General features: G+C 42.7%; 2 protein-coding genes across 9 annotated transcripts in view; both read right to left on the reverse strand.

The window, feature by feature from the left end:
- GJB2 (gap junction protein beta 2) overlaps positions 1 to 18349 on the reverse strand; it is a 34381-nt gene extending 16032 nt beyond the window's left edge. For 3 of the 6 annotated variants that reach the window (XR_006193750.1, XM_042904180.1, XM_042903569.1), the window contains exons 1-2: positions 17997 to 18349; positions 10147 to 10264 (exon numbers count right to left, since the gene is read on the reverse strand). Coding sequence is in view for 2 of the 6 variants with exons in the window: in XM_042903569.1 (XP_042759503.1) it covers positions 10147 to 10191 (45 nt within the window). In the remaining 4 variants the exon portion in view is untranslated. Of the gene's footprint in view, positions 1 to 4195; positions 4329 to 10146; positions 10265 to 16393; positions 16662 to 17996 lie in introns of those variants that run through there. The other 3 variants (XR_006193810.1, XM_042904961.1, XM_042902929.1) reach the window with 3 other exon arrangements.
- Positions 18350 to 19348: 999 nt separating this feature from the next.
- On the reverse strand, positions 19349 to 25889 carry GJB6 (gap junction protein beta 6). Of its 3 annotated transcripts, none has more exons than XM_042906743.1 (2): positions 25793 to 25889; positions 19349 to 20281 (listed from the first exon to the last, which is right to left on the reverse strand). In XM_042906743.1, exon 2 carries the CDS (start codon positions 20264 to 20266, stop codon positions 19481 to 19483), a length of 786 nt encoding a protein of 261 aa, XP_042762677.1. In that variant the 5' UTR covers positions 20267 to 20281; positions 25793 to 25889; the 3' UTR covers positions 19349 to 19480. The 3 variants fall into 3 exon arrangements, with proteins under 3 accessions (XP_042762677.1, XP_042763936.1, XP_042763306.1); XM_042908002.1 differs by lacking the exon at positions 25793 to 25889 and adding an exon at positions 25041 to 25127; XM_042907372.1 differs by lacking the exon at positions 25793 to 25889 and adding an exon at positions 20779 to 20870.
- Positions 25890 to 26862: the final 973 nt, after the last annotated feature.

Raw genomic sequence — 26862 nt, forward strand, 5'->3', positions numbered from 1 at the left:
GTTCACTTCCCTTCTCATCTTTTCTGGCTGGGATCTTGGCTCTTCAAGTCTTTGCTACTCTGGTAGCTCTCGGAAGTTTTCATACACGTCTGTTCACATTGTTCAACTTCTCTACATGTTCTCAGCAGTAGGGTTTGTCTTGGATAAACTAACCCACCATTACGTGAGCCAGAAATAACCTGCTTGATTATTTGAAACTATACAGTAGATAATGTTGAAAAACTTTCTAAAATTTTTTTAGACATATCATTTGATAAGATTTTAGAAATTTTTATTACTTCAAATGATCTATTATGTAAAACTTATTTGTGATAGTCTTCTAAGTTTTTCCTCATTGATGAGTACGGATTCTCTTTGAATCATGAGCTTTGATAGAAGTAATTGCTATTTTGAAAAAATATATGTATATTCTGCTTTTAATGATATGCATTTTGAGCATTACTTTTATCCAGTGGTTATGCTACCAACAATAAAAAGCCACTGTGGTTATTTGTGTCACACCATGCAGGTCACGTTCAGCCTTGCTGTTGTGTACCTTTCTCGCACCAGGTCTGTGCACCAGAGTGTAGTGTGTGAGGGCAGAAAATGAGACGGGGCCTCGGAAAATGCCTTCAAGAAGAACTGAGGCGTGGCGTCCACACCCTCTCTGCTTCCCCATCACTCCCAGCAGTGCGATGGGAGAATGGGTCAGTGACACCCAATTTTGAGTCTTTGCTTTTAATGTTTTTTTTTTTTAATTTTAATTTTAAAGACAGAGAGAGAGAGAGAGAGAGAGAGAGAGAGAGAGAGTGAGGGAGGAGCAGAGAGAGAGGGAGACAGAATCCGAAGCAGGCTCCAGGTTCTGAGCCTTCAGCACAGAGTCTGACGCCGGGCCCGAACTCTCGGACGGTGAGATCATGACCCGAGCTGAAGTCGGGGGCTTAACTGACTGAGCCACCCGGGTGCCCCTTAAGTCTTTGCTTTTTCCTGTATCAACTACATGGCCTGAAATGAAATGCCTCAGCCCTCTCAGCCTGTTTCCTCTTCTGCAACACGAAAGTTTACATCCCATCATGTACAAGGCCTAGGGCAGTAGACACTCGAGAGATTAGGATCTCCGATTTAAAGAGACTCACTTTGCATTAAGGAGGAAGGAGGAGCTGCACGGAGCAACAACTGGAGCCAGCCATCTACCTACTTCCATCCTTAGAGGGAAGATGCGTTCCGGGCAACTGCCTTCCTCGACACGGTGGCTCTCGGCCTCGGACCTGCTTGGTATCTGCATCCAAGGCTGTCTGCAAGCCCAAGAGGTGCGGCCACTGTGACACAGAGCAAACTGGGACACGGGGCTCTCCCCTTGTGATGGGCTTGGCTTCTGACCTTTTGTCTATATCAGAGAAGGCAAGGGAGAACGTTTTGAAAGAAAGGGGAAAGAAGATAGCCACAGAAAAACAAAGCCAAGGAGCTGGCAGAAAAAGCGGTGAGGCTTGTGGCACCAAAGGAAGCAGAAAGCTGAGTAGGATAAAGGCAGAAAGTAGATCCTGGAAAGATTTATCAGAGGTCTTTAATGTGGTTTTACTCGTGAGGAGAGTGATGGGCGACCGCAGGGTGTTTGAGAGAGCTGCTTAGCAGCCTGGAGAACAGACTGACCACGGGGGATGCCGTCCGTCCGTTGCGAGCAGAGGCTCAGGCCCGAGCAGAGCAAGGCAACCGCTGACACGGTGTGACGCAGGGCGACTGCCTGAGCTTCGCCCCCTTCCCCGTGTGGAACAAGCTGCTGAATGGACAAACTCCTGTTTTGAGTCCATAGGGGCCGAAAAGGGACAAATCAATCTATGATGCTTATATAGCAGTTTCTGCCATTCTGGGGCGGAACACAGCCCAACTTTTACAGATGCGTTTCCAGAGTGGAGATACATCAGGGAGATACAGCTATTTTCAAAGCACCTGCTTGAAATGCCACGTGTCTGTGTTTCTGAAGACCAGTGTGAGGACAGCCAGGGAAACGTCAGAATGTCAATCCCCCCACTTCCCCAGGCTGAGCAAATTAGACTCCGGACAAACATTCTAAATCACTTCCGGCAATTCTTTGGCCCACTGACATTTGAAAATTTGCCTGCTCTATGGGCATCTGGACTGAGGCTGGCTGTATAAAAATCAACTCAGAAATCTGCTAGAAACACAGATTCCTGGGCTGTGTGTTGGGGGACCCGTGGCCCGTAGTCTACATTAATTTGATCCTTATGATTTTATAACTGGGCTTAGCACGATCTTGACAGATGTGGATGTGCTTCAGGGGAAACGTCACATCCTGACCCTATAAATACTAGTTCCAACTGAGAGGTGCCCATCTTCTGTTCGTGTTAGAACAGTCATGTATGGGGAAGAGGCACAATATGATAAAATTTAAAATCCCAAGCATCTTGTAAGTAAATTTGAGATTGTGGCACATTTTCTACCAAGCGCATCTCTTTGGTATTAGCACTGAACCTAAATATTAGTTCCTGATGAGTGTTGGACAGCTGGCTTCTATGAGCAGAATCTAGAAGACCACTCCTAGGTCTCTTTTAGGGCCGAAGTTAAACGTGAAACAATCAATTCTTCTCTCAGCTTATGCCTTCCATTTTTCGAACATTGAAGATTTAGCAACTGATTACCAGTCAGAAGGGACAGTCTCTGTCTTGTATACGGTGCCTTGTATTAGTATGTTTTGAATAGGAAACTAATCTCTTAGTTTTGCTTAGTAATTGCTTAGAAGCAATTACTTATAGCTGAGTACTAATTATAATCTCAAATGCCACATTAATCCTGAATCCATACATTTAAAAGTTATGTTAGCAAACAAGTAAAAATAAATCGTCTTAGTGTCTAATAAGTCATATCCAGAAATCAATTTAGGTTAACAAGTATCTTCATGTTTCTGAGGTTGGCTAATGATGGATGAGATCTGTAGCATTATCTCTAAAAAGATTTTTGGCTGCGGTCTCACAATTAATTTCTCACTGTGGTGAGTTTTTCTCACGGCGCTCTGATATCGGAATAATTTCAAGGCGTTCTGTCATTTCACCAACTTTTTTGCCTCTTAAAATGGCCTGAAAAGGCCTTGGCCAGTGGAACCCTGTTCTTCAATCAGCATTCACCTGAGTACTCCTAGTGGGAGGGAGAAACCATAGCAACGGCAGTTCTGGCGGTTGGGGAAGTCGTTTCGCAGAGCCTCAGAGAGCTACTGTTGGGTCCCCCTCAGGATGGCAAGCTAATGAGCCTTCTTTCCTTCCCAACAGCTATGCCACAAAACTGGGAGAAGAGGCATTAGTCTTCAAGACCCCAATTAATTCAATACGTATAGTGGCACTCACTATATGAAGGGACATGTTTTGGGGGTAAAGCGAATTTGTTCTCTTCTGTCCAGGAGCCCCCACCCTAGAGGGGAAGCAAAGAGAACACAGGAGTGCAAACACAAGCAGGGCAACCCTGGGGAGGAGGGGGAGGAGGAGTGGTTCTGGGGCGAGGCAGGGAGAATCTTGGGAATGAAGACTTTGAATTACTTTAGAAAGAAAGGCTGGAGGAAGGGGCAGACAGGGAGGACATTCTAGGCAGGAGAGAGTTGGTGCGATGCCCAAAGGTGGGGATAAATAAGCAGTCCTCAGGAACCAGAGTGCGTACGTGGGCAGACTGGGGGTGGGGAGCACGGAGACGTCAGTGGGAGAAACCTGGAAGTACTTGCTGATGTCAGAGGATTGGGGATTTTACTTTGTGTTCAGTGGTGACTTTGCCCACTTTTGGATTCAGCCGTCACCGCTCCCTCCCCGGCACTTCAGGGGCTAGCCACACCAAATCACTACTCCTGCGTATGCCGTGTTGCTTCCTCCATGTCTCGTCAGAAACCTCCATTCCTCCCCTCTCTCCCGCTTAACTTCTTTTTTTTTTTTTTTTTTTTTTTCAACGTTTTTTATTTATTTTTGGGACAGAGAGAGACAGAGCATGAACGGGGGAGGGGCAGAGAGAGAGGGAGACACAGAATCGGAAGCAGGCTCCAGGCTCCGAGCCATCGGCCCGGAGCCCGACGCGGGGCTCGAACTCACGGACCGCGAGATCGTCGCGGGGCTCGAACTCACGGACCGCGAGATCGTGACCTGGCTGAAGTCGGACGCTCAACCGACTGCGCCACCCAGGCGCCCCTCTCCCGCTTAACTTCTAATCATCCTTTGAGACTCACCTTCTTCAGGACACTGCCCAGATAGGTTGGCTGCCTCCTCCCACCCCGACGACTTCCACTGACTCCTGGTCTATCACCATCATATTGTTGCATTTTCACATTATTTTAGAATTTTCTGTTTGTAGCTCTAGCTCCTCCACTATACTGTAAAGAGACACAATATCTCAGTCATCGTTCTGTCCCCTGACACTCAATACAGAACCTGCCTCCCAGGAGCCTCTTAGTATGAGTTTGCTGAGTGAGTGTGTCCGGCCCAGACCCGGGTTTCAGTGGAATGACCCTGGAAACTGGAGGGAATGAGTAACAGATGTGGAAAGGCTAGTCGGAAAGCCACTGGGAAGGTCCCTGAAAGAGGGAATGATGCCAGGGTAGCAGGGAGAGGCACTCGAGATCCAGCGTGGAGCTGTAGGAGGTATGATTTGGCCTCTGTTGGCAGAGGGAGGAGTCAGGAGGGAGAACGAGGGGGCCCACATCACGTCTCCCAAGCTGTCCCCAGCCCACACGTGTGCTTCTTTTGACCTGCAGAACGTGTGCTTCTTTTGACCTGCAGAATATTAGCTTCAAAAACAGCATTTTTCACAGATCTAGAACAAACAATCCTAAAATGTATATGAAATCACAAAAGACTTCAAATAGTCAAAGCAATCTTGAAAAAGAAAAACAAAAGTGGAGATATCACAATTGCAGATTTCAAGTTATATTACAAAACAGTAGTAATTAAGACAGTGCGGGACTGGCATGAAAATAGACACATAGATCAATGGAATAGAATAGAAAACCCAGAATTAAACCCACAATTATATGGTCAATTAATCTTTGACAAAGGAAGAATGAATATACAATGGGAAAAAAACAGTCTTTTCAACAAATGGTGTTGGGAAACCTGGACAGCCACATGCAAAAGAATGAAACTGGACCACTTTCTTTCAACACACACAAAAATCAACTCTAAATGGATTAAAGACCTAAATGTGAGACCTGAAACCATACAAATCCTTGAAGTGTGTACAGGCAGTAATCTTTCTGACCTTGGCTATAGCAACATTTTTCTGATATGTCTCCTGAAGCAAGGGAAATAAAAACAAAAATAAACTATTGGGACTACATCAAAATAAAAAGTTTCTGCACAGTGAAGGAAACAATTAACAAAAGGCAATCTACTGAATGGTAGAAGATATTTGCAAATGATATATCCAATAAATGATATATCTGATATATATCAAATATGTCCAATAAATCAATACATAAAGAACTGATACAACTCAATATAAAAAAAAAGAATCCAATTAAAAAATGGGCAGAAGACATGAACAGACATTTCTCCAAAGAAGACATACAGATGGCCAACTGACACATGAAAAGATGCTCAACATCGCTCATCATCAGGGAAATACAAATCAAAACTACAATGAGATATCACCTCATTCCTGTCAGAATGGCTAAAATCAACAACAAAAGAAATAACAAGTGTTGGCAAGGATGTGGAAAAAAAGAAACCCTCATGCACTGCTGGTGGGAATGCAAACTAGTGCAGTCACTGTGGGAAACTGTATGGAGGTTCCTCAAAAAATTAAAAATAGAGCTACGTTATGATCCAGGAATCGCACTGGGTATTTACCCCCAAAATACAAAAACACTAATTCAAAGAGATACACGCACCCCTATGTTTATTGCAGTATTGTTAACAATAGCCAAACTATGGAAGCAGCTCAAGTGTCCATTGATAGTTGAACGGATAAAAGTGACACACACACACACACACACACACACACACACACACACACACTGGAATATTAGTCAGCCAAGAAAAAGAATAAAATCTTAGCATTTGCAACGACATAAATGGAGCTAGACTGTATAATGCTGAACAAAATAAGTCAGTTAGAGAAAGACAAATACCATATGATTTCACTCATATGTGGAATTCAAGAAACAAAACAAATGAGCAAAGGAAAAAACAAGAGAAGAGAGGCAAACCAAGAAACAGACTCTTAACTATAGAGAACACACTGATGGTTACCAGAGGGGAGATGGGTGTGGGATGGGGGAAAGAGGTGATGGGGATTAAAGAGTACGCTTATCATGATGAAAAAAATGATAAAAAAAATAAGAACTGTAAAAAAAAAAAACCTTTGTTGCCAATATTTTAAAATCAGTAAATTTTTACATAAAAACACCAATTTCTAGCATTGATTGAAAGATCAAGTAACACTGGACCCACAGTATCATAAATCAAGAAGGAGCCAGAGCTGGGAAGCAGCTGCCATCTTTGGAGAGAACCCATTGGCTACTTTACCCATTTGCTGTTGCGGCCTCTGTGAGTGTCAGTCTTGCACTAAGGGGCCAAACCTGGGAGACTGGGGAGAATGTCTTTAATCAGTGTAAAAAACCCAGGTAAACGGATGTTTTCTTACTTCAGAGGAAAATAATTTGTTCCATTTTTTACATGATAAGTTTGAGGTGTCCACAGAGTCTTTATTGGACGCCTCTTGGAGATAGCTTGAAATATTAGTCTGAATAACCCATTTTGAAACCTGTAATAAATTAAAGTAGCTAGGTAATGGCCATCAATGGTTGCTGACATCGCCACTGGGAGACAACGAGACATATGCCTTCTGATGGGAATATATAATACCACCTATAAAACAGTCTTGCAAAAGGAAAAAAAATCTCCTAAGCCTTTAAATCTAACTATCAGTTTATAGAATATACAAAAGATAGAAGAACATACTAAATACCTCAAATATGCAATCAGCAAAGTCCAGGCTATGAGAAACTCTAGGAAACAAATGATCTAGCTTCTCAGAAACAAAAAGTTGCAAGAAAATAAAGAGAGGAGTAGGGGAACCAGTAGATTACAGAGGCTTGAGAGACATATTAACTAACTGCAATATACAGATTTCATTGATTTCTATTTAAACTACTATTTAAAAATAAAGAAATATTTTGCTCCCAGGATGATGGAGTTGATGTACTTTTCCCAATTCTTCTTGCCAAGTACAACTAAAATCCTTGGAAATTATAGAAACAAAAACATAAGAAGACCCTGAAAAGTGGAGAGAAGAAGGCAGACCAGGGAGGGACCTTGGGACTCACATGGTGGTGGGTTTGCCTGGGTGTTCTTTTTGCATCACAAATCTCAGACTTGGAGTTGAAGAAGCCAATAATCCAAAATACCAACGGGTGCAGACAAAATCCCCCAAACCTAAAAATCCAAGATAAACATTCTGCCTCTAGCCAAAGGGCCAGGAAAAGGGAAGCGTAGCAAGACAGAAAAGTTTTAGACAATGACTGCTTTACTCCAGCCTAGCATCAGAGAAATAACCTATACCCTCACGTTGATACCAGTAAAGGCCAAAAAAGGAGCCTAGACTTAGTGAGGCTACAATGAGCTGTCCCAACACCCCCTCTGGGGTGGTGTCAGAGAAGGCCAAGTAGGGAGCTGGGACTTTCATCCACTGGTTGGTAAAAAGGGTCCCATAGCCTGTGGTTTCAGTGGATGCCATGTGAGGAGCCTGAACTCTACCTCCATCAGGAAGTCATGACGTATCTCCCCCCACCCCCCAGAGTTGGCGTCAAAGGAGGCCTAGTGGAGAGCGAGGGATTTCACCATTGCCCACTAATAACAAGGCCACAACCACCAAGGTGTCAGTAGAGATCACATTGGGAGATGGAAACCCCATCCCTTCCCAGAAGAGGGGCCCTTCTTCACCTTGAGTGTCAATGGACGTCAAGTGAAAAACCTGGACTTCTACCTCCGCCTGAGAGTAATGCGACTGTGCCCACCCCATCCTTCTTCCCCTCTTGTGGTGTCAGAGAAAGCCAGTTAAAATAAATGGTTTAAATGAAATAGATCCAGAGTCTTATAATGTAACACCAAAAGTGTCTAAATTTCAATCTAAAATCCCTTATCATACCAGGATCTGAAACTGAATGATAAAATCAATAGATGCAAAAGCCAAGATGACAGAAATGCTAGAATAATCTGATAAAAATTTTAAAGCAGTCATGATGAAACTACTTCAACACGCAATAACAAACATGTTTGAAACAAATGAAAAATAGAAAACCTCAGCAAGAAATAGAAAGTCTCAGCAGAAAAATAAAAGATATAAAGAACGAATTTGAAATTTTTGGAGCTAAAAAACACATTAACTCAAATGAAAAGCTCAGTGGGTGGGCTCAACAGCAGAGGGATGGAAGAGAGAAAAGAATCAGTGGGCTATAATAAAGAAACCACTTGATCAGAACAAGAAAGAGAATATAGAATGGAAAAAAAGAAGGGACTCTCAGGGACCTGTATTACTATAATAAAAACCCTAATGTTTGTGTCATTGGAGTTCCAGAGGAGAGTAGGATAAGGGCAGGACTAAAAAGAGTGCTCAAAGAAATAATGGCTGAAAACTTTCCAAATTTAGCAAGAGGCATAAACCCACAGATTAAAGAAGTTAACACTAAAGAGGATAAATCCAAATAAATGATGCCAAAATACATGATAAATAAATGTCTGAAAACTAAAGACAAAGAAAATAATCTTGAAATCAGCCAGAGAAAAATAATACCTTAATCATAGGGAAAAACAATCCAAATTATAGAGGATTTCTCATCAGAAATCATGGATGCCAGAAGGAAGTGGCACAATATTTTTTAAGTCAACCACAAATTCTAATACCAGCAAAAATATTCTTCATTGAATAAAGAGGAAATCCAGGCATTCACAGATGAAAGAACATTTATAAAATATTTCACTAACAGACATATCATAAGAGAATGGCTAAAGGAAGATATTTATATAGAAAAGAAATAAAGGAAGGAACTTTAGAACATCAGGAAGGAATAAAGAATATAGTAAGCAAAAATATGAGTAAATACAATAGAATTTCCTTCTCCTCTTGAGTTTTCTAAATTTGACAGTTGGAACATAAACTATAACCCTCTCTAATGTGATTCTAGATGTATGGAGAGGAAATGTTTAAAACAATTATAGAGAAAGGTAAAGAAATGGAATGGGAGGTAAGATTTCTATATTTCACCTAAATTGGTAAAATAATGATGCAGGTAGACTGTGACGTTATATATATAATGTAATATCTAAAGCAACCACTAAAAGAGCTATACCAAGATGCATGCAAAGCTGCTAGATAAATAAATAGGAAATTATAAGAAGCATTTAAGCAAACCACAGGAAGTCAGGAAAAAGGAAACTGAAATAAAACAAAAATAGATGTAAGAAACAGGAAACAACAACAACAAAAAAAACCAAAGTGGTGGACTTAAGCTTTACATTATCAATAATTACATTATATATAAATGGTCTAAATACACCAATTAAAAGACATAATGACAGAATGGATTATAAAACATGACCCAACTAGGTACTGTCTATAAGAAATTCAGTTTAAATATAATGACATAGGTAGGTTGAAAGTAAAAAGATGGAAAAAGACATAAGCAAAGAATCAAAGGAAAGCAGTAATGGCTGTATTAATATCAGATAAAATAAACAAAAAAGTCATCAGACACAGAGAAGGACATCATATAATGATAAAAATGGCAATTGAGTAGGAAGAAATAGCAATCCTAAATGTGTATGCACTAAACACAGAACTGAATAATATACGAAGCTCAAACTGATAGAACTGAAAGGAGAAATGGACACATCTTCAATTAAAATTGGAGACTTCAACACCTCTCTCTCAACAACTGATAGAACAGCTAGACAGAAAATCAGCAAGGATTTAGAAAAACTCAACATCACCATCAACCAATAGGATCTAATTGACATTTCATCTGACAGCAAGAGAACGTTCTTTTCAAGCGCTTGTGAAACATATGCCAAGATAGACCATATTCTGGTTGTTTTTAAATGTATCCAAGATTTGCTTTAATCAGGTAGTATAAGACATGCAGACTTGGAAATGACTGTTGTGAAGGAAAAAGTGTTAACTCACAGTTCTCTGGAAGCAGGGGGCACAGCATACCATGAAGGGCCACATGGGGGAAGCACCAGAGTCAGCAGGAGACAGCAAGGGTGTGAAGAAATATGGGCAAAACTCTTCACTGTTGTTTCTGTGGGAAAGGCAAGGCAGGGTAAACAGTCTTAGGATTGGCTGCTTTGAAAAATTTCAGCCTGTTGTCTGGTATCTGGCCCTGGGGTGATTAGGCAGGTGGATAGTGGCCCAGAATGTGAGAGTCCTTGAAAGCCTGGTAAAAAATGTGGCTGAGGCTATGAGTTTTGGATTGATTTGTTTGCATATGAAAGATACACTCATGCGGGAGTTGTTTGCTATCTTTGGGAATTAGCTAGCCATGGGAGGAGCAACTTCCTCAGGGTTAGCAAGACTACAGATGTGAAAAACATTAGAATAAAAAGATATTCTTAGTAAATGAGCCATAAAACAAACCTCAATGCATTTAAAGTAGTTGAAATAATAAAGAGCATGTTCTCTGATCACAGTGGAATCAAAGTAGAATCAATGACAGAAAGATAACAAGAAAATCTCCAAACACTTGGAAACTAAAACACACTTCTAAATAAACCATCATGACTCTATATGGAAAACCCAAAAGATTTCACCAAAAAACTGCTAGAACTGATCTATGAATTCAGCAAAGTTGCAGGATATAAAAATCAATGCACAGAAATCAATTGCATTCCTATACACCAATAATGAAGCAACAGAAAGAGAAATCAAGGAATTGATCCCATTTACAATTGCACCAAAAACCATAAAATACCTAGGAATAAATCTAACCAAAGAGGAAAAATCTATACACTGAAAACTATAGAAAGCTTATGAAAGAAATTGAAGAAGACACAAAAAAATGGAAAAATATTCCATGCTGCTGGATAGGAAGAACAAATATTGTTAAAATGTCAATACTACCCAAAGCAATCTACATATTCAATGCAATCCCTATCAAAGTAACACCAGCATTCTTCACAGAGCTAGAACAAACAATCCTAAAATTTGTATTGAACCAGAAAAGACCCCGAATAGCCAAAGCAATCTTGAAAAAGAAAACCAAAGCTGGAGGCATCGCAATCCTGGACTTCAAGCTATACTACAAAGCTGTCATCATTAAGACAGTATGGTACAGGCACAAAAACAGACACTCAGATCAATGGAACAGAATAGAGAACCCAGAAATGGACCCACAAATGTATGGCCAACTAATCTTTAACAAAACAGGAAAGAAGAGCCAATGGGATAAAGACAGTCTCTTCAGCAAGTGGTGCTGGGAAAACTGGACAGCAACATGCAGAAAAATGAGCCCGGACCACTTTCTTACATCACACACAAAAATAAACTCAAAATGGATGAAAGGTCTAAATGTAAGATAGGAAGCCATCAAAATCCTTGAGGAGAAAGCAGGCAAAAAGGGACCTCATCAAGATAAAAAGCTTCTGCATAGCAAAGGAAACCATCAGCAAAACTAAAAGGCAACCAACAGAATTGGAGAAGATATTTGCAAATGACATATTAGATAAAAGGTTAGTATTCAAAATCTATAAAGAACTTATCAAATGCAACACCCAAAAAACAAATCCAGTGAAGAAATGGGCAAAAGACATGAATAGATACTTCTCCAAAGAAGACATCTAGATGGCCAACCGACACATGAAAGAATGTTCAATATCACTCATCATCAGGGAAATACAAATCAAAACCACAATGAGATACCACCTCACACCTGTTAATGGCTAACATTAACGACTCAGGCAACAGCAGATGTTGGCGAGGATGCAGAGAAAGAGGATCTCTTTTGAACTGCTGGTGGGAATGCAAACTGGTGCAGCCACTCTGGAAAACAGAGTGCAGTTGTAAATGGGATAGATTCCTTGATTTCTGTTTCTGTTGCTTCATTACTGGTCTATAGGAATACAACTGATTTCTGTGCATTGATTTTATATCCTGCAACTTTGCTGAATTCATGGATCAGTTCTAGCAGTTTGTTTTCCAGGTTTTGAGGTTTCTCAAAAAATTAAAAATAGAACCAACCTATGACCCAGCAATTGCACTATTAGGTATTTATCCAAGAGATACAGGTATGCTGTTTTGAAGGGGCACATGCACCCCAATGTTTATAGCAGCAATATTAACAATAGCCAAAGTATGGAAAGAGCCCAAATGTCCATTGATGGTTGAATGGATAAAGATGTGGTGCGCACACACACACACACACACACACACACACACACACACACACGAGTATTACTTGGCAATCAAAAAGAATGAAATCTTGCCATTTGCAACTACGTGGATGGAACTAGAGGGTATTATGCTAGGTGATATTAGTCAGTCAGAGAAAGACAAATATCATATGACTTCACTCATATGAGGACTTTAAGATACAAAACAGATGAACATAAGGGAAAGGAAATAAAAATAATATAAAAACATGGAGGGGGACAAAACATAAGAGACTCTTAAATATGGAGAAGAAACAGGGTTATTGGAGGGGTTGTGGGGGGGGATGGGCTAAATGGGAGAGGGGCACTAAGGAATCTACTCCTGAAATCATTGTTGCACTATATGCTAACTAACTTGGATGTAAATTAAAAAAATAAATTAAATAAAAATTTAGTGTTAAAATTAAAAAAATAAACCATCATGGGTCAATACATTGTATTGGATGAAAATAAAAATAAAGCCTATCTTAAATTCCACATATGAGTAAAATCATATGGTATTTATCTTTCTCTGACTGACTTATTTCACTTAGCATTATAACCTCTAGATCCATCCATGTGTTTGCAGTGGCAAAACTTCACTATTTTTTATGGTCTAGCAATATTCCATTGTGTGTGTACACACACACACACACACACACACACACACACACACACACACATTCTATTGTGAGATATATATCACATCTTTATCCATTCATCTATTGATGGACACTTGGGTTGCTTCCACTTCTTGGCTATTGTAAATAATCCTAGAGATAGGCGTGCATATATCTTTTCCAATTAGTGTTTTCATATTGCTTGGGTAAATCCCCAGGAGTGGTATTAGTGGATCATGATTCTATTTTTAATTTTTTTTGAGGAACATCCATACTGTTTTCCACAGTGTTTGCACCAGTCTGCAGTATACCTGAAACTATTGTACACTGTATGTTAATTATACTGGAATTTAAAAAAAAAGAGAGAGAGAAAAAAACATTGCAGCTTCAAAAAAAAAAGAATACTCAAAACTCAATAAAAAGACAATGTCATTAAAAATACATATTGGGGTACCTGGGTGGCTTAGTTGGTTAAGTATCTGATTCTTGATTTTGGCTCAGGTCATAACCTCACAGTTGTGAGACTGAGCCCCATTCTGGGCTCCACACTGAGCATGGAGCCTGCTTGGGATTCTCTCTCTCCTTCTCTCTCTGCCCCTCTCCCACTCAGGTGCACGCTCCCTCTCTCTCTTGATTCCTCTCTCAAAAAATTACAACATACCAAATTTGTGGGACACAGTTAAAGGAATTATGATAAGGAATAGTATAGCACAGAATGAAAAGAGAAAGAGACTCAAGTCAATAATCTAAGCTTCCCCATCAGGAATATAGAAAACAAAGTGCAAAATAAACTCAAAACAAACAAAAAGACAGAAATAATAAAGGTAAGATCAGGAATCAATTAAATTGAAAACAGAAGAAGAATAGAAGAAATTAATGAAACAAAGAGCTGGTTCTTTGAAAAGATCAATAAAATTGACAAAAATTCTAGCAAGACTGACAAAGGGGAAAAGAAGAGAGTGCAATATGGCAAGAAAATGAAATAAAAGACATTTAGAACAGAAAGGAAGAAATAAAACTGTCCCGGCTTGCAGATGATATGGTTGTCTATGCAGAAAATCCCAAGGCATCTTCAAAAATCTCCTAGATTTTTGCAATGCAAGATCACACAATACAAAAACAGAAGAAAATCCCCATACCCAAACCATTTATTTCTTTATACTAGCAATGAACATATGGACTCTGAAGTTAAAATAAAAAAGTATTTATAATAAAAGAAAATGGGATACTTAAAATAAATCTAACAAAACATTTATATGACTTGTGTGCTGAGAACTATACACTGCTGATTAAAGAAATAAAAGAAGATATATGTAGAGGAACATACTGTGTGTATGGATAGGAATATTTGAAGATGTTGATTTTCCTCAAACTGATATCCAGATTTAATGCCATTTCTACCAACCCCCCCAAGACTTTTTAGACACAGACAAAATGATTCTAAAATGTATATGCGAAGGCTGATGAATTAGAAGAGCTAAGATAATTTGAAAAGGAAGAATAGAGAGAGAGGAATCACTCTAGCAGGTTTCGAGGGTGATTTATACAGTACAATAATCAAGACTATTTGGTAATGGTGGAGGAATAGACATGCAGATCAATGGAACAGAGCAGAGAATCCAGAAATAGCTCCACACGAATATAAACAATTGATTTTTGACAGAAGTGCAAAAACAACTCAGCGGAGGAAAGATAGCATGTTCATCAAAGGGTGCTGGAGCGGGGCACCTGAGTGGCTCAGTCGGTTAAGCAACTTACTTCAGCTCAGGTCATGATCTCATGGTTCGTAAGTTTGAGCTCCGCGTTGGGCGCTGTGCTGACAGCTTAGAGCCTGGAGTCTGCTTCAGATTCTGTGTCTCCCTCGCTCTCTGTCCCTCCCCTCCTCATTCTCTGTCTCTCTCTATCTCTCAGAAATAAATAAATGTTAAAAAAATTTAAATGAAAAAAAAAAGGGTGCTGGAACCACAGGACATCTGCATGCAAAAAAAGAACCTCAACTTAAATCTCAGACCTTATAAAAAATTCAATACAAAATGGACCACAAACTTGAATGTAAAACCTAAAACTATACAGCTTTTATTAAAAAAAAAAAAAAAAGAAAGAAAGAAAATCTTTGGGATCTTGAATTAGGCAAAGACTTCTTAGACTTGACACTAAAACCACAATCCATCTAAGAAAAAAAACTCGATAAATTGGACTCCATTAAAATGTAAAACTTTTGGGGTGCCTGGGTGGCTCAGTCAGTTGAGCATTGGACTTTGGCTCAGGTCATGATCTCACGGTTCGTGGGTTCGAGCCCCATGTCAGGCTCTGTGCTGACAGCTTGGAGCCTGGAGCCTGCTTCAGATTCTGTGTCTCCCTCTCTCTCTGCCCCTAGCCCACTCGCATTCTGTCTCTGTCTCTCACAAATAAATAAACATTAAAAATAAAAAAAAAAAACAAATAAAATGTAAAACTTTTGGTCTGGAAAAGACCTTGTTAAGAAGATGAAAAGAAAAGCTAAAGTAGGAAAAAATTTGCTAACTACTTTCTGTCCAAGGACTAGTATTTAGAATATATAAAGAATTATCAAAGTTCAACAGAAAAAAAAACAGTCTAATTAGAAAATGAAGGGGCGCCTGGGTGGCTCAGTCGGTTAAGCGTCCGACTTCAGCTCAGGTCATGATCTCGCGGTCCGTGAGTTTGAGCCCCATGTCGGGCTCTGGGCTGATGGCTCGGAGCCTGGAGCCTGTTTCAGATTCTGTGTCTCCCTCTCTCTGACCCTCCCCCGTTCATGCTCTGTCTCTCTCTGTCTCAAAAATAAATAAACGTTAAAAAAAAAATTAAAAAGAAAAAAGAAAGAAAATGAAAAGAATATAAAAATAGCAAATAATCATATGAAAACATGTTTAACTTCATTAGACATTATGGAAATGCAAATTGAACACATCAATCAGAATGGCTAAAATAAAAAATAGTGACAACACCAAATGTTGGCAAGGATGAGGAAGAAGCAGATCACTCATACACTGCTGGTGAGAATGTATAATGGTGCAGCTGCTCTGGAAAACAGTTGGGCAGTTTCTTACAAAATGGAATGTACAACCACCGTATGCCAAGCAATCGAACTTCTGAATGTTTATCACGAGAAATGAAAATGTGTTCACTGAAAAACCTGTTCGTATTTTTCATATAGGCCACAGACTAGAAACAGCCCAGATGTCCTTTGATGAGTGAATGGTTAAACTCTGCACATTCTACCATGGAACATTACTTAGCGCCAAAAAGGAATAGACTATCAGTGCACACCATGACCTGGACGAATCTTCAGAGAAGTATGCCGGGGGAACGAAAATCCAATCTCACAAGGTTGCATAGTGTATCATTTCTTTTATAATAATGTTCTTGAGATGACAAAACTATAGAAATGATGCGCAGATCAGTGGTTTCCAGGAATCAAAAAGGGATGTGATGAGTGGAGACGGGATGGGAGAGAATTGGGCGTCGTTATAAAAGGGCCACATGGGAGATCTTTGTGGTGATGGCAACGTTCTACGTCTTGACTGGATCAATGGCAATACGGTGGTTGAGATCTTGTACTATAGTTTCACAGGATATTACCGTTGAGAGAAAGTTCAAGGGGCACATGGGCCTCTGTGTTACTTCTTACACCTACATGTGATTCTCCAATTATCTTAAAATAATGAGAAAAAGAAGAGGAACATTTACAGGACAGTTGGGGAATTATGAACCACGACTGGATTTTGTAACGTGATGGTGGCATTGTGTTTTAGTTTTAAAAGATTAGTCTACTCTTACAAGACTCGTATTGAGGTATCTACCAGCAAAACGATGTGTCTGGGACTTGCTTCAGAGGAATCCAGAGTGAGGGACAAGCAGGTGAGAGTCTCCTGGGAAAGCGAAAAAGCACGACTCGATCATCGGCTGGAGCTGGGTGAGAGGTGCAGGGGGTTTCTCCACATCATACCTTATACGCAGTCACCCAGCACCGAGCTGTGGTTGCCGGCACAACACGGTCGTGAAGCCACTGCCTTCAGAGAGAGTCGGACCTGGTTTGAACCTTGGCTCTGCTACATATGAGGCAAGTCTGGGGCACGTTATTTAACCTCTCTGTAAAGTGTGACAGTATCTCAGGGTAATTGTGCAGACAGGAGATTGCCAAAGAGGAGCACAGGGAGAGAAAAGGAAAGGTCTCCTCTCCAGGGGTGGGAGAGGGAGAGGAGCCAGTGCAGGAGACGAGGAGCCATTCGAGGTGGAGACCCAAGGTTAGGCCGGCAGGGTCTTGGAATCCAAAAACAAAAAAGGTCTCGGAAAGAGCTTTACGAAGATGAAAACCGGTGAGAAGCCATCAGCTTCGGTGTTCAGCAAGTCACTGGCGCTGACAGAGGCTTGGGTTCAGTGGCCAGGTGGGCCCAGATGAAGGTGCTGAGAAGTGAGTGGGCTGAGAGGGCGTGACCACTACTCCTGACCTTGTGGGGTGGGGTGGAGGGACGGCTCCAGAGGCAAGGAGTGTTAGGGGGGCTAAAGAGCAGAAACCAACGGGAGAAGAGAAAGAGATGGAAAGTAAGAAAGGAGGGGCTGACCAGGGGTCCCGCCGGGCGAGGCACCAGGAGTTCCAAGATCATGGTAGGAAGGAGGTTCCTCTTTGATGCAGACGGGGGTTGTTACCAAGGTGGTTTGTCTACCCCTGGCATTTCCCCCTCGCCCTTCATCTGATACTCATTTGAACAGCTATTTAAAAGGAAATAATATGGGGCGCCTGGGTGGCTCAGTCGGTTAAGCGACGGACTTCCGCCATGATCTCGCGGTCCGTGAGTTCGAGCCCCGCGTCAGGCTCTGTGCTGACCGCTCAGAGCCTGGAGCCTGTTTCGGATTCTGTGTCTCCCTCTCTCTCTGATCCTCCCCATTCATGCTCTGTCTCTCTCTGTCTCAAAAATAAACGTTAAAAAAAATTAAAAAAAAAAAAAGAAAAGAATACTACGGGACATCGGGAGTTAGGCGTGCTCACCAGGTTTTTTAATTTGATGGTAGAGTTGTAGTTTTGTTTCACAAGGTAGTCCTGGTCTTTACAGATTAATACTGAGATAGCTGTGGATGAAATGGTATGTGTGGAGTTTGCTCTGGACTCGGAAGAAAATGAGAATATCCCGTTTTTCTGGAGGGAGGTCTTAGAATCGTGCGCCACGTCAAGCCCTCGTGCTCGCTTCTTGCCCGGCAGGTTTCCTCGCGCGGAACGTACCGAGCTGCTCTCGTCCCTTCACGCGGAGGCCGCACGTGCGTGTAGTGTTTTCACGCTCGAGTGGCCGGACTGTGACCGGCTGACTCGCCAGCACCCACGCTAACGGCATCCGCGTTCGGCCTGGGAACCTCTGAGGAGAAAGGCGTCCCGGCCTGCGGGTAGGGAGCTACGGGCGCGTATCTCGGTCACACGCACCGAGGGGCGCCGGTGACGAGCGAGTCCTCTGAGGCGAGCCTTGTCCGACAGCCGCTGCCCGCTTCCTCAGCCTCCGCTCCGCCCAGGCTGCCCCGACCCGGGGGGGCATTTTGCGTGTCCCGACGCGGCCGGATCCTCTGCCGGCCGAGGCCCGGCGGGCTGCTGACCGCGGCTCGGCTCGTTCGGAAGAGGCCGCGAGAGTCCGCCTTGACCTCTCGGGCGCCCCCACCCGCGCAACCGGCGGCCGACGCGGCAAAGCCACCCAACCGACGCGTCCTCGCGCGAGGTGGCTGCGCGGAGGCCGGACGAACAGAAACCCGCCACGCGTGCGAAAGGTAAGCCACGGGCTGATCTTTATTGAGGCGAGCGCCCTCCTTTCGGCCGTTCGCCACGGCCCCACATCGGCCAGTGTTCAGAAGCGCCCCGCTCCCCCCCAGTACAGCTCTGTCTACGTGCGGAAAGCGGTAAGAACGTGTCGTACGATGACCAATGTCCACCTTAAGAGTATCACGACAGCTCGTAGATTTGTCAGCAGACCACACAACACGCTATTGACGACAAGGTAGACTCTCTACAAGTTCAAAATGTAGATCGTGTGGCACCATCGCAACGCCAGCATCGTTTGTTTTTCCAGGTAAGAGAGACCAGTCATTATAAAAATACTTTGTATGAATTCAAAGTCAGAACTAAAACCTCCAATCCTATGAAAATACCTTTTACTAATCAAAGTATCAATTTCTAGATAAATGTTCTTTACCAACAACAGTTACGCAATTTTCGGGAAACACCTAGTAAGACAGTCCATTTAACGTGTTAAGGTTACTTCAAGGCACAGTGGCAATCGTGTCTTAGTTTTCCGAGACGGACCACATACTCGACTACGTTGCGTATTACTGCACCAATTATTCTAGAAAAAGTGAACGCAAGTGTCTATGGATTATGAAAGCCATTTATAAAGACAAAGTCTTCAGTCTACAGAGGGGATTTTTACGTGGGCATTGCCTTCAGGAGAAGACACCACTTTTGTTATGAGTCGGCTACACCGTGCTTTGAAACGTTTAGCTTGGAAAGCCTGTGATCGCATTCTGACCACTATCTGAAATCAGCTCGTTCATTTCGTTTTGCTTACTCTCTTTTAGGGCATGATTGGGGTGATTTCTCTGTGTCTGCGCTCTTTTTGATCTCCTAAAACACACTTTCAGGAGCAGGTAACACAGCTCGGCCACGTTAAGCAGCATGCAAATCACAGATGCGGAAATCATAAAAATGGTAAACACGGTTTTCTCAGTAGGTCTAGAGATAAAGCAGTCGACAAGGTTGGGGCAGGGGTCAATCCCACATTTCAACACCCAGGGCAGGTGGTACCCGTTGTAAAGGAAGTAAAAGACGTACATAAAGGATGCTTCGAAGATGATGCGGAAGAAGATGCTGCTGGTGTACGTCCACCACAGGGACCCCTCTATCCGGACCCTCTGCTTTTTAATGTCTTCGAGGTCTTTGAATTCATTTCGCTTGTCTCCTCGCCTGAATTTGCGGGCGGCCTCGTGCCTGTAGTAGGCCACGTGCATCGCTACCAGCAGGGCCGGGGTGGACACGAAGATGAGCTGCAGGGCCCACAGCCGGATGTGGGACACAGGGAAAAAGTGGTCATAGCACACATTTTTGCACCCTGGCTGCAGCGTGTTGCAGACAAAATCTTCCTGCTCGTCACCCCACACCTCTTGAGCGGCGACCACGAGGATCATGACGCGAAAAATGAAGATGACGGTGATCCATACCTTCCCGATGCTGGTGGAGTGTTTGTTTACACCCCCGATGAAAGTGTGCAGGGTACCCCAGTCCATTGTGTTGGCTTATTCCTAAACAGAAAACATTAGCAAAGGTTAACTAATGGAAAGCTCCTTCGGGTTTTATGAAATAGTACGGTTATATTACAGACGGAAGCAAATTTCCCTAAGAGGATGCTGTGATATTTTATAACTTCCACCCCCTAGGTTAGTAGGTTTTCTGATAAGGAATGCCCACTCTAAAAGCATTCTAACATTTTGAATCAGAAATAACTGTTACAGGTTTCAGATCATCCAGATTCCACCGAATTCAGATTATATATTAGGTTGCTGCTGGACGTTAACCCAGGAACTCAGGTAAACAAATACATTTCCAAGTTTTCTCTTATCCACCATGAGTTTAAGTATTGTATCAGTTTTCGTTTTGCCCAGGGGATCATGGAAGTTCAACAGTGGATCTTATTAAGTGGCTTATTGAAGAGAAAAAAAATTAATCATGGGAATGACCTACTGTGGCATACCCAGCAGACTCGGAAGGCGGAAGGGACCCCCAATACTTGTTAGCTTACTTTATACGATATATTTATGGTCGTCTCTAGTTTGAATAACATCGTTTGCTGAAATCTTGTGTTCTTAGGGGCCCTGACGTCACACGCCACTGGAAGGTGCTCTTCCAAAAGAGTATCATGAGCTTTTACAAAAAGCGCTCACTTGTTTCCATGGTAACCAGGACTGGTGACAGCGCTCCCTCCCCGACAGCTCAGGCCCCAGGAGCCATGGGTGAAGGGAACCAGTGGCTGCTGCCAGGTAGGGCTCCCCTCCCTGCTGACTGAGCACTGACTTAGCGTGCTGAGAGAAAACGCTCTTGACTTCCACAGGAACTTCTGCTACAGTTCACACGGATATGCCCTCTGACCCTACATTGCTGCAGAAGACGAGAGAATGAATCAGCGTTTGCCTTAAACGAAACAACGCCACTCTGGCAATCTTTTGAAAGTGAAGTCCCTGTTTTCAGAGAAACAGACTCACACAGCTTGTCAAACCTTTTTAGGGGCTGAGGGCGACACCAAAGTCCTTTATGTCATTGGTCTTAGGGAGACCTTCCTGTATCTGACTGAGGGCTGGGGTCAGGCCTTTCCTCAGGCTGACCCCTCGACCTCCTGGGCCCCTCCTCTGGCCCACAGCTCTGCCTCCCCTGAGTCACGTGTGCTGCTCTTCGAAGCAGCTAGGTAGCAGGAGGCAGCCTCAGCGTCCCCAGGAGTGCTAGGCACTGCGTCTCCGGACGAGGGACTAACGTGTGCCCCAGAAGCAACACCCTTCGTTGACACTAATGAAGTCAGCCAGCTCTGTAGTATAAAAGGCAGACCTCCATTTTAGCTGGCTTTCTGGGAAATTTGTCTTTGCCCTTGGTTTGGCTTTTAGACACTACCTTTTCCTCACAAGGACACAAGGCCCAAGGAAATAATGCCACCACACACCTTGCACACGTGTGTGTATTCCTCCTGTCCGAACTGGGCAGGGGAAGTAGGGGGCACATGCTGTGGAGGCGGAGGGGAGTGGAGGGCAAGCGGGGGCATAGCTAGAAGTTTCTGCACCGTGAGTTTCTCCCCCACCTTCTCTTGCTGAAGCACACAGAGCCCAATTATAGGAAAACCCCTCCTCGCACCACATCGCCAAAGCCAAGTAAATAACGATCCCCAGGCCTACCATGAGCATTTATTGAGTGTCTATTGTATATAGATGTCAGCCATTTCACCTTTGCATCTCAAGACATAGTCCAGTTCCCAGGGCTGAGTAGGCTCTGAACAGAGATGCAGAGCAGGTGGGGGATGTCGGGGCGTCAGGGCTAGAGGCGCTGGGAAGAGCTTGCAGACAGAGATGCATTCCTATCCCACGAAGTTTAAGGCGTTAGATCACAACTAGGTAAGCTGGGAGCACAGAGCATCTCAAAGAGAAAGCAATAGGGAGGAGACCTTGAGGCGGCCCTTCAGCACCTGTACTTGCACTTGATGAACAAGTCACCGGAAGGCAGGATAATTAAAGTGATCGCAGAATCTCACAGACGCTTATTCTTTCCTCGAATAATCCAGAAGAAGGAGTTAAAAACCAGCACTTAACAAGCCAGCACCCTCAGACTACTCAGGGCTCCCAGACCCTGCAGGCAGGCGCCAAGGCGAAGGAGGTGGAGCTGGGAATAAGAAAGCTGAAAAATCATTCTGGAGGATTCAGTGCGTATCGGCCCATTCCAACTCCACTGGCCAGAAAGCAGTAAAGAACCTCAAAATGTCTGTAGTTGTTCAAATGCCATGGGAGTCTTCTGAAAGTTCTAACACAGAATACAAGAACATTTGAAGTCTTGAATCCAAACTAAAGCTTCCATTGTGGCCCAGATAGGAAAACTCAAATCGTGGTTTTAACTTAGCTTAGACTTTGAGAAGCATATTAATTTTTCAATGAAAATGAAAAGGGAGGTAGAATTCCATAGCTGAGGACTTGGAAGGCAGAGCTGGGGGGGCAAGGGCTCGAAAGTGTGTCAGATAATTCTGAAGGGGGAGTGGGGGTGGACACTGCCAGCAGCTCTGAGGAGCTCAGATCTTCAACTGACAAGATGATGGAAGACAACCCCAACCCCCCCACACACAATGGAGGGGCCCAGGCTTGTAACAACAGTGTCAAAAAATTTAATTACTGAATGAGGCAAAAAAAAAAATAATAAAATAAAATAAGATAAAATTTAAAAAAACATGAAAAAGAAAGAAAAATATGATAAACTTGGGTCAAAAGAAAAGAAAGGGGTGGGCCCAATGCTTGGAGCAGATGGTATAATTTGAACTGATAGCAGATAAAAGGCAGAAACTCTTATTTTACTCTCCCTTCTTTATCAAAGAGAAATTATTTTAAAAATTATTTCTTTTTTAATGTTTACTTATTTTTGAGAGAGAGAGAAAGGGGGGGTGGGGAAGGGCAGAGAGAGAGAGGGAGAGACAGAGTCCGAAGCAGGCTCCGGGCTCCGAGCTATCTGCACGCAGCCAGACTCGGGGCTCGAACTCACAAACCATGAGATCATGACCTGAGCTGAAGTTGACCCTTAACCAACTGAGCTACCCAGATGCCCCTAAAAATTATTTCTAACGTAGTACAAGAGAGGTGGGGAGCTAGTGTGTACTTTCTGAGAAAGAGATTTTCAGTGTCCCCGGTACATGTATCTTCGATGTTAAAAACTCACCTTGGGTAATACAAACTATAAAATTAAGTTTTAGTCCCTACTGAAAGTCATTATAATAAATTTTCCTAATTGTTGCTCTTCTATCCCGGAACCATTTCAGGAGGTAGAGACTCGTACAACCTGATGTTTACACATATTTTACAGCAGCTGTTCACCTAGGGGGTCACTCTGGTTTGTTTATGAAATGAAGACGTTCTCTAACCAATGAACATCTCCCATTGCAATTTGGTTTAATTAAGTGCACATTCAACAAGTTTTTGATTTACCAAATAAAAGCTCACATTTTCCCAAACCCTCCAAAGTGCAGAGACTTTAAACTCCTCCAAAGGTAAGAAGGCTGTGTTTTCCCTCTGAGTTCTTTACCAACCGCCTTCTTGAACAATGACACGCCTGTGGTCACCTATTACCTGCTCTTCTAGCAAGCAAACCGATCAGGTGTCAAAGGACAACTCAGTCCGAAGGAATCTGGAAAGGCTGAAGTCATTGGAGGGGTCAAGAGGCTTTCCCCACAAGAATATGGTCCCAGCTTTCTAGAAGCAGGACCCTTGACATCTGCACCTTAGGTCTTCTCCTTCTTAAAAAACAAAACAAAACAAAACAACAGGGACAATTATGATAACAGTTTTATTTCTTTTGGCTTTTCTGGGTGCCCAAATTACACATTCTGAAGCTCTATCAAAGTAGCAAAGCTGAACAGAGAATAATCTATTTTACAATACTTTTGACTTCCACTAAAAATCAGCAATTTACCTGTGCCTTTAAAGGGAGAAAAAGAGATGCCTAGGACACTAAGAAAAATGAGTGATTAAACCCAAATACGGGTGTGTCCTGCCTACTGGTCACTCAAGACGATCAGGCTAATGGCAAACCTCCTGATCTGTAGCATCTTCCTGCAGGAGCAACAGAGGCCCTATCACTGATCACAGTAGAAACGGCTCGACAGCAAGCACTGCTTTCCATAGTCTCCGTCCATAGTCTCCGTCCATAGTCTCTGTCCATAGTCTCCATTGCTCCCTTGCCCTAAGTGCGCAGCAGGAAAGCCATTGAGTGAATTGGCCCATGTTTCCTACACTGAGAACTTTCTTCGGTCCAGTCCACATCATTTCCTCAGGGCCTCACCAAGGAAGCCGGGGCAGGGGTCCTGCATATCACTCTCTGAGTGTTGAGAACCTAAGGACAGCCCGCCTCACAACTATGAGGAGCCAGTCAGGGAAAGGGACCGCCCCAAACTTCCTGACACTTTGCTGCAGCCACTGGTAACGCCTGGCTGCCCCCAGGACACTTTGCCCACTCAGGGAGCCCAGGAGAGGAAGGAGCGGACAGAGGGCAGAAGACTCAGCAAGGCTGAAAGGAGGACATTTGGTTCCACTTGCTCCTCCTGACCTGGCCTTTCAGTGGGTTAAAGCCACTTCTGGCTTGGGGCGAAGAGACTGCCCACCGGCCCGATCCCCCTCTGTGTCTGCCCTATAAAAATGTAACTCTTGGGGTAGTTTTCCATCAGCACTGTGGTTGCAGATTTGATGGCCGAACACCCTGTGAAAATTACTTTCCAAAACAACCGCATCCATTGAAACCCTTTGCAATTAGTGTCGGTAAACAAAACACCTCTTTCCTTTCATGCTTTAGGCAGGCTGCAGCCAATGGGAGGAGACTTTTCAACAAAAAGTAGAATATTAACTCTTTCTTTGCCAACCAGAGAGGTTTATTTTAAACCAGCTTCTCTGGCTCTCTTTTAAGGAAATAATACATATGCCTCGCTCCTATAGTCTTGTCTCCGTACAAGAATGTGGTTACACCTCAAGTTACAAAGGTAAAACTGTCTTTGGTTTTCTGGTATATCTAATCGTGGTGAAAACATTGCATTCTTGATACGAAAGCTCCAGGCTGGAATACTTTGCTCTAAGAATAGGTAAACAATTGATCTCATTCTGATGATACACACAGTATTCTGAAGTTAGATTGTTCTTCCGTTTTACAATTCAAATAATTTAAGTCTATGGGCATTCTGCTTCAGCAATACGATTTTCTGATTGTTTTAAAACTTAAAAATTTCATCCTAAGTAGTTGGCTTAAAAATGCCATCTTAAATTTCACTGATGACAGAACGAAAACTAAAACTTTACAATTATAGTGTTACCCCTTAGCAGACACCAATGAGATTTCCAAGAGGTGGAAATCATCTTTCTAGAAAGTTCTATTCCCATTTGGATAACCCTTTCAAAGATATTCATTGAATATCTGATAGGCCTGAGAACAGAGCACATCCCTCCCGATTTCCACAGTAGCTTTAGGTAGTTGAAGAGATTTATATTGATGAAAGACAATGTCAGAGCGAAACAAGCACATCCGAGCCTTACTTCCAAGGAGTCACAGGGTATTAGCCTGGAGGAGAATTAGGGCAAGGGTCCCTCTTCAAGGGTTCAGGCTTTCTTCTACACCATCTGATTGCTTAGAAGGCAACAGGGCACAGTACCGACATGAATGTAAATCTCTACGCAGTTTCTGGAGGTCAGTGAGGGTGTCACCTGTTGAGGGAAAAATAGTAGATGTGGCCATATTCACTGAACTACTCCCCACGTGTCTATTGCATGACCTTTGTGGGTGTTTTTCTTTATCCCCAGAACTGTTATGATGGAAGTCTAGAGGCCGCCAGTTTCCTGATGCTTCTTACTTTATATACCAATAAAATAAAATGAAAAAACTAAAATCTTTAATGTAGATTCTTTCCCCTATCAAAGATCATAATTGTGATCCCCAATCCCAAACCTCGAGCCCATTCCCTTAAAAAAGGGGGTAAGGGAATTTGAAAAACTGGATATGCTCTTTTCTCCCTCAAATCGGCAGTCTAAAAAAATCTCAAACTCTTTAATCAAGAAGAATCTATATCTGTTGTCTCTCAACAGATATCCAGGTCTTCCTGGGGACAACCTTAGGTTGTCCTTTAAATGTAATGACTTAAAATGTCATCAACTGTCCTTTCAGAGTAACAGGTTGTGTTAAAATGGATTTAGGGTTTATGTACTTCTTCAAAATTAACTCAATAAAAATGAAAGAACTTTTTCTATCCACGTAGTCTAAATAGAAGCATGGACAATTCATAGAATTACACGTATTTCTTAATCCACTTAAGAATTCAGTGAGTTGGGGCTCCTGGATGGCTCAGTCGGTTAAGTGTCCAACTTCGGCCCAGGTCATGATCTCGCCGTTCCCAGCTTCGAGTCCTGTGTCGGGCTTTGTGCTGACATCTCAGAGCCTGGAGCTTGCTTTGGATTCTGTGTCTCCCATTCTCTCTGCCCCTCCCCTGCTTGTGCTCTGTCCCTCTCTCTCTCTCAAAAATAAATATTTTTTAAAAAAGAAAAGAATTCAAAGAGTTAAATTTTCCATTAAGCAGTCTCTGTTCATTCAAGCAAACCTGTGCCCTTTCCAA

Source organism: Panthera leo, chromosome A1, assembly GCF_018350215.1.
Source record: "Panthera leo isolate Ple1 chromosome A1, P.leo_Ple1_pat1.1, whole genome shotgun sequence".
NCBI classification, from domain to species: Eukaryota; Metazoa; Chordata; class Mammalia; order Carnivora; family Felidae; genus Panthera; species Panthera leo.

What these genes read in the sequence shown, in the direction of transcription:
- GJB6 (XM_042906743.1), bottom strand. Translation starts at nt 20,266, where the DNA reads ATGGACTGGGGTACCCTGCACACTTTCATCGGGGGTGTAAACAAACAC.